The 13,421-nt window shown below is 38.4% G+C and overlaps 1 protein-coding gene across 11 annotated transcripts in view; it reads right to left on the reverse strand.

The window, feature by feature from the left end:
* ncam1a (neural cell adhesion molecule 1a) overlaps nt 1-13,421 on the reverse strand; it is a 428,525-nt gene that overhangs the window by 93,469 nt on the left and 321,635 nt on the right. For all 11 annotated transcript variants that reach the window (XM_049466496.1, XM_049466503.1, XM_049466495.1 and 8 more), the window contains one exon: nt 4,095-4,245. In XM_049466496.1, coding sequence (XP_049322453.1) covers nt 4,095-4,245 — 151 coding nt within the window. The remainder of the gene's footprint in view (nt 1-4,094; nt 4,246-13,421) is intronic.

The raw sequence follows: 13,421 nt of genomic DNA on the forward strand, positions 1-13,421 counted from the left end.
ATCAACTCTACAATGCAATTATTTTTACTTGCCTGTGATTTTCTTTCATGTATGACCTTGTTGTGTTTCTCGACAAAGATTCTTGCCTGCCCTCTAAAACCTCCTTGTCTGTATGGTATGTTCTCTCTCTCTTGCTGATGTGCACTATTTTATTTTTTATTACTTTATTTCATTTTTTTTTCCAATTTTCTCTTCAATTTACATGGCCATTTACCCAACCAACTCATTAGGACTCCCCCTATCACTAGTGATGCCCCAACATTAGGAGGATAAAGACTAGCACATGCCTCCTCCGACACATGTGAAGTCAGCCACCGCCTCTTTTTGAACTCACCAAGTAACATCACAGTGCTAATGATCTGAGGAAAGTGCAGCGACTCTGTTTCGATACATCAGCTCACAGACACCTCATGCTGATCGACATCACCCTTTGGAGTGATGAGGAGAAAGAGCGCCATCTACTATACCCACCAAATGTGCTCTCTCAGGGCTCCGGCAGCAAGATGCATGAACAGGATTTGAACTGGTGACCTCCTGATCATCGTGGCAGCTCTTTAGACCGCTGGACCACTCGAAGTCCTGTTTACTGGTATTGAGCCTTTTGACTACTTTGTGTATTGCCCATCATGTGCCTAGCCATGACATGATTTGTGAAAGATGCCTGAATTTAAAATAATTATTCAAATGTCTAGTAGACTTTTTTAAAAAATATATAATTCCATATTCCCATTTTAAATGTTTATTATTTATAAGGAAGGATTTTTTAAGCTTAGTTACATTTTTAAAGGCTTAAAAATGAAAGTGCTATATACACACTAAAAACAGAGGTACGAAATAAGTAACGTCTTATACTCCACGTACATTTTTCATAACTGTACCTTCAAAGGTATAATATATGTCTTTACAGGGTCAGATTCTGAAGTACAAAGTCTTTTCTAAGAGCAGGAAGTAAAGATTTGTACCTTTTAACCAGCCAAAAGGTACATTCAGTATTCTGTATCCCTGTACTAATAAACAATATATATTTTAAATATACATTTTTCATTTGAAAGCCAGAAAATTTTGGATCATCTTGTTTTTGACACATATTCAGTTGATGATAATGTTTATAATCTTTATAATCTTTTACTGATACAAAAAAAAAACATGGGTACATAAAAAGACTTTCACTGGAAGGTACTCTATTATACCTTAATAAAAAGTACAGCCCCAGTAACAAGCTTTGTGCCCTTTCAGTACAAATCTGTACTTATTTTGTACTAGTAAAAATAAGTGTTTTTTAAGTGTGTAAAGTAAAGCTTTAAAGCATTATAAATCTCTCTCTCTCTCTCTCTCTCTCTCTCTCTCTATATATATATATATATATATATATATATATATATATATATATATATATATATTCAGGAAATTCAGGAAATAAATATTGATAAAATATTGGTTTTGGACAAAATACAGTGCTCATTTCTGGTAATGCTATTGGCCCTTGAATTACAAATTGGTTGATTTCCCGTTAGGAATGTAACAATCCAGTTTAGATCATTAACAAATGCTCAGAAGAATCAGGGTTCAGAACAGGAACAGAGTTTTAAATGTCAGACATTGTTTCGGTCGTGTTTGCGATACTGTAGCCCTCGGCAGCAGTAGCTGTGTTTTGGCCTCAGTCCAGCAGCTTTCGACCACACAGCCGATCAGTCACTGGTTGAAGGCTTGAACCCATTTGGGTTCATCTTTTCCAGACAAAGCACCTTTCTCTTATCTCTAATTACGGCGAAACACTCCACGCACTCAACCAGGAACCTGATTACAAACAAGCCGGAGTGCTGCGAACTGCAGTCACGCGCAGTATTTATCAATCGTGCATTGTGATGCTATCTCAGAACTGGAGCAAATTACTTGTTTTTCAGGCAAGGGAAATTAATCCAATTAGTCTTTCATTTCACATCAGGCTCTTTCTTTTCTCCCCTCCGTTTCTGGGAACCTGTACGACGGTGCGAAATAAGATTAAAACTGATTTCATTCGAACTTTCCGCCGAATCTTTCAGATGGTAATGTTGCCTACATGCTGTAGAAAATGTAATCTGATAAATGGAAAAACGTTGGCTTTAGCACATCACAAATGAGTTTTCACTGCCGTCTAGAGTCAGTTATGCGCGGGCTCATATCTGTAATGCGTAAGGGTATTTTCTTCCACACTCAACACCTGCTTTTATGCTGAATTCTGTTAACTATGGCGTGCTTAGGAACAAAAAAAGAAAAGTAGAAGATTTAGCAAGGCTTTGGATTTTTTTTTCTGTACTCTAAACAATGCACATTACAGTCTAGTAGTGATTCACCAGCTATTCAAGAACGGTGGGGAAATATATCAATATATCATTTGATTTTGAATGTATTGTTGCAACAATTGGCATCAAATATTGATATTTTTTATTGAAACATGCTTTAACGTGCTTTAAACTCCCATAAACACTAAAACCTTTGGACAAATCAATCATATAAAGCCGCTACCTTTAGTAGTGGTCAACCGTTAATTTAAATATACTGGATTTTGGATACTATTAGATATTGCCAACAGAATACCATATTTTTTAAATCCTTTAATTTATCAAAAGAACATCAGTGTGCATTATAATCCGAGGTGCGTTATGATGTATTATGTCCACTTGAGCTGTATTAGCATTAGCCGCTAACCACGCTAAGCGATAGCTTTTACGCTACGTTCATAGGTAAGTATTATCTGCCTGCAGCCTGAGTGTTTACGGGACGCTAGCAGTTTGCTGCAAAATGCTAATGCTGCTGCACCCAGCCTTAGTGGAAATGTGGAAATCCAAGTTACTCTAAATGAAAACAGAAGCAATTTACTCGCCCAAATAAATGTTTTGGTTTTCAGGAAATAAATCTGTGTAGATTAACATCCAGCACTCATTTGACTTTAGAAGAAAATGTTTTTTTAAGAATTACAGTTTTGTTTAGTTAGCTTAGCCTACTGGCACTATGCTTAATGCCAGACATGGACAAGAAGAGTATTAAAGCTCCTTAGCATTGAACTTTGAAGCAATGATGGTTGGTGCCATTTTTTTGGGTTGACTTTTTTGGCACGATAGAGCAGAACAACAACTCTCCATATTTGCAAGGCAGCCCTTTATTTAATTCCTCTTTAAAGTCCACCTAGCAACAGTGTGCCTGCTGTATTCTGCTGTATTCCGAACTTTCTTACAATGAGCATGACAAACTGTTACCTATAAAAATACAGAAAATTACACTCATAGATGTTGTCATAACTGACAACAGTAGTAGCAGCTACTTTATATTCTAGATTATGTCCATATGCTGTCCTTTTTTACATATAACACTTCACTATTCACACTAGCATGGTGCTAATTGATGGGGGGGGGGGGGGGTACAGGATGGTGCTAATTTTCTACTACGTAAGCCTCAAAGCTGTATCTTGGATAATCGACTAACATTTGAGGTAAATTAGATATTTTTAAAGCCTTTGATTTTAAAGGTCTGATTCCATTGTTTTTTCATTCATTTTTAAATGTCTAGTTGTGGTCTCTAGTATGAATGAATGCCATGTGAGCTGTTTTTTGTGAAAAAAAAGTGAGAAACGACAGGATTTCGGCTCTTGCTCATAAATATTCATACATGCAAACATATCGCCTCTGATTGGCTAACAGCACTGCGACACCAGGATGCAGAGATATGAACAACAGTTAGAAACGTTTTAAAATAATAACAGTCTTTGCAATGTCACATGTTACTTTACAACATGTGTAATAATGCTCTGCTAAGTGCAGTTCAGCCACTGACCTAGTCTTAGAGTCTCTGTAAAATGCCAAATCCACTGGAGATCCTATGTTAACCTATAGTTACTTACACACAGAGGTGGGTAGTCCAGGTCCAGGAAGTAAAAATCAACCAAGGTGTAGCAGAGTCCCCCAGGCAGTTGTAACAAAACCCCGGGGTGGATTTTTACTTTCTGGACCTGGACTAGTCACCTCTGCGAGAGAGACCTATTGTATTTCACAAAGAACAAGAAAAAGTGGATTTTAGCAGAAGGACACCTTTAAAAGGAAAGGAATGAGGTGACTTACAGCGCACTTCCAGGTACATGCCCTGGATGTCCTCGCCGATGGAGTTGCGGGCGGTGCAGAGGTACTGGCCGGCATCGGTGAACTGCACGTACTTCAGGGTGAGGGAGGAGACACGTGCATCACTGCGCACCACCACGTTACCGTCTAGACTCTGAGGGGAGAAGAGAAAGAGGGGGAGAAGGACAAAAGAAAAGGAGTGAGTGAATAAATAATAATAAAAAAACAGCAATGCTTTAAATTTGCTTGATTCAAATCAAGCAAAACATTATGACCACTTCCATATCTCTACACCCATTATATTATATCATGTTAACCCAGTCTGTTGCCTTTATTTACAATGTTATCACAACACTTTTGCTACGTTTATCATGAAAACTTGTATTATCATAATGATAAAATAAAATTTATCTTCCAGTCCTACCAGGGCCGTTTCAAGGCATTTGTGGGCCCCAAGCTAAATGGACCCCAACCCATACCATCACCCATGATTTGAAAGTGAAACCTATGTCAGTTAGTCAGTAGCTTTATCCGTTCTAGTGTTGAAGACAGTGATGTTAAAGCTGGAGTACATGGATACTGCTGAACATGTTCCAGTTTGGTTGTATTCTACTGTTAGTAACTAGTGGGAGGGGCCCCTCTTGAGGAGGATTCTGATAACAGTGTGGTTTTAATTTCCTGCATTGACCATTTGAGAATATAAACGGACTCTCACACAGTTTGTAGTCGCATTCAATTAATAACCAGTCATTGTCTGGGGGCCCTAGGCCAGCTCAGGGCCCCATGCAATTGCTTAGTTTGCCTGACCTGTTGCAACGGGCCTGAGTCCTACATGTTTCCATATGAATAAAACATCCGAAGCTTAAATTCTGCCACAGCAAAGACTGAGTAAACGTTAAAACACACACATATTATTGTGCTAATGTCATATATTTTATTCATGGGGAAGTGTACACATTTGAATCAAGCAATGCATTGCTTTTCTAAGCGTAAGGAAGACCTCTCGAACTTCAAAACTCTAGAGCGAGGAGAAACGAGGTGAATTTGTTATGCGAGTGTTAGTACACAGCTCTGGAGCCGTACAGGAGTGTGTGTGTAAGTGGGCCAGTATTTTAGTGGTTCTCTATGGAGCTCTGGGGGGGTATTCTGCAAGGCAGTCAGACAGGAATCAATAATGAAGTGGACCACGCAGTAGGAGCCACTTTAAGGACTTTGGCTGGTGAAGTCTCTTTGAACTGCACAGCTGGGGCAGTTCACTAACGCGCAGATTCTATTTAACTACACAACCTCACACCAATACGAATACAAACACAAACACACACACACTGTATTACGTCTGCAGATACGTGCCAATTTGTTCACTACATGGCGAGTACACACACATACACACACATACACAAACCCCCTGCATTACCTCCACAGACAAAAGGCCAGTTCTTGTCACTAAGACCATCCAAGTGCCTCTGACTACAGGCTGAGCTAAACAGGATTTCCTCTTCTTTACTGTACGCTAATGGAAATCCGCTCCGAATTTGCAACCTAAGCCCGTTCCCACTGTGTTGCCATGGAGCAGCGGCAGTGCTCTGCCTGCCACGGACTATTTGCTGAAGAGGGAAGCTGTGGAGATGGAGGCTATAGAGGAGAAGGAGAGGGCATGTTTTAGAGAGCAGCTCGACCAGAAAGAGCCAAGAAGTCACTCTAAAGCCTGGAGGCTCCATTCTGAACCTTATGAACCACGGTTCAGTGGAGAGCGCCAAAGCATGTGTGGTGATTTCTGTAAAACTAGCTTCCAGAAGCAAAAAATAAATATACTTTCAAATAAATACTGTTAGAATTCCTTTAAATTGGAATTTAAATTTAAGAAAACTGCTTGCCAACTACACACATGAAAAAAAATGCAATATATGACACATACAGTACCAAAAGTCAGAAGTAAATGTAAATAAAGAGGGCACAGGTGCTGGTTCGAATCCCAGTCATGCAGCTTGCCATCAGCAGCTGGAGCCCTGAGAGAGCACAATTGGCCTTACTCTCTCTGGGTGGATACTGTAGATGGTGTTCTTTCCCTAAGGTGATGTCGATCAGCACAGGGCATCTGTGAGCTGATGTCTCAGAACCGTTTCCTCGTCAGCAGCAGTTCAAAAAGAGGCGGAGTCTGACTTCACATGTATCAGAGGAGGCATGTGCTAGTCTTCACCCTCCTTGTGTTGTGGCATTACATCTGATGGTGATCTATTACCTGGGGAGCTGTCAACTTGTGGTTTCTAAGGCTGGTAACTCTGATGAACTTATCCTGTGCAAGAAATTCAAGTCATTAACTCTTGACGAGTTCAGCACAGTTGTTAACTGAGAGCCTGAATTAGAGGAGGCTCTAATCTCATAAAGCTGTCTGAGAAAATACAGCCAAGTTAAGTTGTCCTCTAAGGTGCTACTTTGAAGAATCTAAAATCTAAAATTAATATATATTCTGGTCTGTTTAACACGTTTAACTTAATAATTATATATATGTTTTTTTCTGCATAGTTTGGATGACTTTATTATTAATCTACAATGAAGAACATTTTTAAATTATGAAAAAACAAACAAACACTGACTTTAAGGTATCCAATATATAACATATATGTCCTTATATCTTCTAATCCAGCTCCCAACATAAAAAAAAACTTACATATTTGCTTTTCAATACATATTGGATACATGGTAGTACATCTATATTCTCCCAAAATCAATAAACTCATATATCTGATATATATTTTTAGTACATACTGGCTAAATGTAACCTATTTTAACTAAGTTCTCAAATTCATATGTTTAGTGTTCAACACATACTGGATGAACACTCCCCTGCAGAGAACGCTCCCTGCGTAAAGCAGCCTTCATCACACGTACATCTTCATTTTTGGCAAATTGGAGTGGAAATGCACAGATGAGTGACACTCTCAGATCATCATATATACATGGAAATTAATTGATTGAGCACATCTGACTCGCACAACGTGACCTAAGCTATTTAGACGACGCAGCCTCTTCCACAGCATGTTTTAATAGATTTATTAGTCATGCCAGCTGACACTCTATTACTCAACTAATAAACATGAGTTGCTGCTCGGCTTCCTCGATGAAGCTATCGGCCGCGCTCGTCACATCCGTCCTCACTATCTGACATCAGACAAATGATATTTGTTGCTAGAATGCTCTATTTATTATCAATAATCAAAAGAGACTGTCAGAATAAATTGGGATGAGCTGCAATTTTACTGAATGAATTCAGCAGATAAATACTGTATTTTCCGCACTTAAAATTCTTTAATTTTCGCAAAAAATCGACAGTGTGCCTTATAACGATTATGATGATTTTGATGTAATGATAATATAATAGCATAATAATGCAATATTATCTTAAAAAGCAATGAACTATTATTTATTAATAGAGGTCTGCCATTGTAATTGGAATATAAATATTGAAATTATGCACTAAAAAGGAAACATACGTAAAATTTGACACACCAGTTCATTATTCACTATCACTGTTCACTGGATTATTTATGCTATTATGCTATTTATGCTAATGTAACTATTGTAACAGACCTCAGTAGAATCCAAGTACAAGAAACGTTTCCTTTGCATTCAATCAAAACAATGTCTTCAAGAGGTCAGAGTTCAAACACAACAATAAATAAACCACTTTTTAAACCACCAATCAGCATACATATACTAATAATTAAAATGTATAAAAGGGGTATCCTAATTCAGTTCCAAGTATTTGTTTAAAAGACAGCATTCAAAAAGCTTCATTAACAAAATAATAAAAATAAAAAGCAAAACAAAAATAATGCAAATAATACATCTTTTTCAGACTAGAAGGCGCACTTAAAAAAATCCCTTTAATTTTCCCCAAAAATCGACAGTGTGTCTTATAATCGGGTGCCCCTTATGTATGAATTCCACTAGTCAGATATTAAGGAGCAGGGTTCCTCAGTCTAGCACTATCAGGTGGCATTTACGGCCCGCTAGCACTGTGCGGCTAATGCTAATGTTGCTGCACCCAGCCTTAGTGCTGGAGAAACTTAACTTGAAACTTACCCTTAGAGAAAATACTGGACATCTAAGATTACTGTAAATAAATGGAAGCGCTTTACTCACCCAACGCTCATTTTACTTTTACATTTTACTAATGTTTTTTAATTACAGAAAATAGATGTTTATTGATAGTTATGAACTTACAGTCTGAAAAATATGATACTACTATTTGTTACTACTGCTACTACTACTAATAATAAGAATAATTCTCATAATTCTCATAATAAGAAATTCTATATGAGATACCAATATAGTTGCACACTGTTATTTGATATATATACCGAACAAGCATAACATTATGACCACCACCTTGTTTCTAACTCTAGCTCCACTGATCTTATATAATTCTATAACTACAGACTGTAGGCCTGTTTATGTTCACCCACTGCAATTATTTTATATCTTTTTTTATCAATAGGATTCCATTCATTTTTTTCACACATGCCCATCTACTGCTGCTTGACCAAAACACACCATTTTTGGTTTTATTTTTTTATTGAAAGACTGGTGCCAAAAAATGAACTGTTTTATTTTATTTAATCCCTCTTCAATCCCAACACACTACTTATCGTTGCTGTCCAATGAAAAACAAATATCTCTATTTTTTTGTTAACTTTTAAATCACTATATAATTTTAACACATAAACTGTTTCTTACACTGTGTCAAAATGTCTCGATGAATGAAAAATATATTCAAACTGACCTGAAATAAACTCTTTTTACATTTACTTCCAATAAAAAGTTTAGAAGGTTTTTTTTTTCTTTCCTGTAAAGTTGCTATTTTGTTGATACTTGTTTTTCATTGGGCAGTGACGTTATACGTCATCAGTGCAGGTTCCCAAACCTAATCCACATCCATACTGACCCACACTCATCTACTGTATTTGTCCTTTTCAATCCCTCTTCCTCCCATTCACTCCCATTGACACTTAGCAACCAATTGGAAAACAACTAGAACCACCTGTACAGAGGATCTTTATCAATTGTCCAAAGGTTCTTCACATTTATACATCTATACTTCAATCAAAAGTGGTTCTTCTGCACTGTAAACCCATACGTTGTTTAAACTCAAATGATTTAAGTTTGTTTTACATAAAATTAGAGATTTCTAAACATTACTCAACTATTTTGAGTTAGTTGAACATTTGTGGGCACATATACTGTACTATTCAAACTGAGATCTTTGAGTTGAACCAACTTATAATAACTCAGTTTAGAATGATGCCATTAACAGCTTCTTTTTCATTGGCTTCTGTCACAATCTATTTGCATACTGGGTGTGTCCAATAGTTTCTGACTAACACTCACCATCAGTTTGTAGTGATTCCCCCTGGGCTACCTTACAAATAAATCAAGTTCCCCTTTAGTTGTAAAAACTTGATTTTTTAAATTTATGCTAACTCAAGTTTTCATTTCTCATTACTTAAAAAAATTGAGCAAACAGGCTGACTTAAAAAAGTTAAGTAAACTCAACTTCTCCGGTCTTACAGTATAACAGAAATAAAAAAAATCATAAATCACCTTTAGTTGTAATAACTTGATGTTCTAAGTTACGCTAACTTAAGTTTTTATTACCCATTACTTAACTTTGTTAAGGCAACCGGTTTCCTCAAATTTTTAAATTGTTTAAGTAAATTCAACTTATCCTTCATAAAACCATTTGTAGCACCTTTTATTTATTGTATTAATAGTTTTGGCGTGCTATAAAAAGAGAGACTCTACTGTATGTAGGGTGTAAATAAGCACTTCTCGCTCCTTCAACTTTTTTAAAGCATGTTAATTATTCAGTGCACAGGCAAAGTGACAAGACAGTGTGAATCATCAGTACTACCCTTCCCTTTGATCTGAGGCACAGCCGAGGCTTTGAGAGACGCAGCAAAGAGAAGTCGAGGAGGGAATAAGACGTTGCTGAAACTCGCGCAGGCACTTCATTTATAAAGTGCCTGTTCAATGGTCAGTGAGAAATCTGACTGCGGAAGCGAGATGGAGCGAACGCGCCTCAGAAATTCAATCAATTCCCAAACGTGATTTAAGGTGCTGGGGCTTAGTCATGATCGTGGAGGGCTGGACCATAAATTTCATCCGGTTTGTGCCTCACGTTCAGGAACTTGTTAGTATGCTGTGCTGTCGATGGAGCACTTCACTCCCCCCCCCCCCCCCCCCCGTCCACCTTATACCTTATACCTCCTACCTTTGCATAGTGAGGGAGAGTAAGCATAGCAGAATGCATAGCACCTATATCTTTTATTACACTTTTATCCTCACGGTTCTGAGCTCTTCTGAACATCACACAGCCAGCGTAGTAGTAGAGAGCTCTCAGTGAGAGTGTGCACCGCCTGAGATCTTCCTCTGAGCGATCAGTTTAACCTTGAATACAGCCTCAGATTCACTTTATGCTTCCGCTTTCTTCACTTGTTGTCAAATTTCGCCGAAAACTGGAGAGAAACAGACACGGTTCTGAGCGAGAGCGAGTGAGCCGCAGTGAAAAAATGAAAGCAGAGAGATAGCGAGTGTCTCTGCGAGAGAAAGAAGCTTAGAGCTAGGCTGCGTAATGCAATCATGCTTCAGTGTGCATTCTATCTGCTCTAATAGAGAACTCAGAAAGCCTCATTTCGCCCAGCCACTTTCTTATGAAAGAGCAGCCAACCACTGAGCTGCAGAAGAGAATGAAAAACAGTGCTTATTCTCAAGGTCTTCACAAGGCTGAAAAGGATCACTCTGCTCAGGACAAAAACTTCGATTTCTGCTTCTTCTCCTTTTTTTTCCCCCCGCTCCCCAGAAGAAGACGACCGCTGGCTCCGAGGCTCTTCGTTCTCAGAAGCTAAGCAATAGTGGCAAATTGGCCTCGGATTCAGCCCGGTTTGAGCACGATGCGTCTAACAGTGTGTCCCAACACTTCATCCCAAGGTTGACATCAATCTCACACCTCCAAAAGAGAAGAGGAGCCCTCAAGCATAGATAGTCATGGACACCAACACCATCTAGAAGCAGCTCAGAACAGAGAAGTGTGAGAAGTGTGAGATGACAGCACATGGCTGAGTCCTCGCACCCAGCAGCGAAATCTTTAAAGGCTGTGTCAGTTCATGCGCTCTTATTTGCATTGATGAATTACGGTCAAGGTTATGCAGTACCAGCCATATGTTTGGACATACCTCAGTGAATGTATCCTTTTCATGTCCTAAAAAAGGCTTTTTTCATCAAAAGACTTAACATTTAACTGCTTAGAATGCTTTCAGCGTAGACGTGCAAACTGGAGTTCATGCTCAAGTTCATGGGGAAACTTGTTTTCAAGGTTGGTTGAAACGTTTCTCCTGAATCTGATTGTGCTCTGGTGTATTAGGATACACTGAAGTATATTATTCACCAATCAGACACCAAGCAACATTAAGGCCAGTAGTTCTGACAGTAGTTCTGTAGTTCATAACTTCCCTAATGCGTTTGGACCAACTACCAAATGGTAGTTGCTTTTTTATGCATTTCTTAAAATGTTTCACAGTTCAACACATTATGAAGTCCCTACTTTAGGCAGCTGCTAATATAAACATATAGGATTGGTTTCCCAAACAGGAATTAAACCTGATTATAGTCTGTATTATCCTATTAATGGAAAATCACAGGTCAAAGTGATGTGTAGTCTAATACTAGACTATAAAAGGCTTATACTAGGCTTATTTCCTATCTGGGAAACTGCCTCTTGATTCCATAAATATTTCCTAACTTTTCATTCCTGTTTGCGATATTATCATGAAAAAGTGTGATAGCGTACTGTAGTAAATTTGATGAATTTGGTGAAACTGCAAATGGCTTGTAGTAACAATACAGAGTGCGTTGAATATTATAGTTGACCTTATTTAATATTGGCACATGTCTACTTCACTATTTTATAATGCAATAGGCAATCCAACAGTCTGCTAATACAAATTTTGGATTTTGATATTTATATTTAAGGGTCCACACCAAGGTTTGTGGGTGTGTTACATTGTGTACTGTATATTTAATCCAGTAATTTTGGGACTAAATAAGTTTCCTACATCCTGTTATCATCACCTACGTGAGCTGTGTCTCACTATACTTCACACTGTCTAGTTTGTAGAATGCTGTCAGTTCGGTAAGTCGCTTTTCCAGGTGTTGTGCCAAATGTTACTGTACCTCTCTCTCATTAATTAGACTCTTCTTGATGTGCATTTGAGTCACTTAGCAGAATGAGTGAAACAGATTCCCCTCTGATTTCTTTAATTTCTGTCCGTAAATTAAGAGCTAATCTACAGTTACGGGAGATTTTTTGTTTGTTTTCTGGTTTGGTTCTTTGGTCTTTGTGTGATCATGGATCTTTTCACACCTGATATTTTGGTTCAGACCAAACTAAAATCTGCAAGTCCTAACTCTGAAGAAAAAGGTAGGAATAATGCTTTCAAATCCATTACTAGAGCACCTGTAAAATAATCATCAACAGGAGCCTAAAAGTTTCGACCCATGATCCTGCTGATCAAGACATGAAATAATGCGTGGGAGCTGGTCTAATCGTAGGCTTTCATCTAGAGGAGATCATGTGCTCATACCTTCCCACGCAATCCATATGCATCTGAATCACTCATTATCAAGTCTCAGGAAAAACACATGAATATTCAGAACGAACAGACGAGCAGCAAACAAGAACATCTATCTTTGTTTTCCAGAGGCAGACGAGTGTTGTAGTACCTTCTCTCCTACAGGTAACGTGCTCATGTGGGTCTCACGTGGATGAAACATGAGCTAGGAGGGTGGATTCCAGGGTGTTATTGCTGATTTTCCAAATTGATTTGAATCTGATTCATAAGGTCCCAGTTTGATTTAATTTATGACTTGGTTTGTTTCAAAGTGGATTAAAATTAGGGAGATATCAGTTACAATAGCAGGAAAAATAATTTATCTTAGGGCTCTGAGTGGTCCAGCAGGCCACTGTCACTATGATCAAGAGATCGCCAGTTTGAATCCCGTTCATGCAGCTTACCATCGGCTACCAGAGCCCTGAGAGAGCACAATGTGCCTTGCTCTCTCTGGGTAGGTAGATGGCGCTCTTTCCCCTCATCAGGCTAAAGGGTGATGCCGATCAGCACAAGGCATTTGTGAGCTAATGTATCAGAACCCAGCCGCTGCGCTTTCCTCCGAGCGAGCTGGTTATCCGGTAATGCTGCATCAGCAGCTATTTAAAAAAAAGCAGACTCTGACTTCACATGTGACGGAGGAGGCATATGTTAGTTTTCACCCTCC

The sequence above is a fragment of the Astyanax mexicanus genome, chromosome 17 (genome assembly GCF_023375975.1).
Source record: "Astyanax mexicanus isolate ESR-SI-001 chromosome 17, AstMex3_surface, whole genome shotgun sequence".
NCBI lineage: Eukaryota > Metazoa > Chordata > Actinopteri > Characiformes > Acestrorhamphidae > Astyanax > Astyanax mexicanus.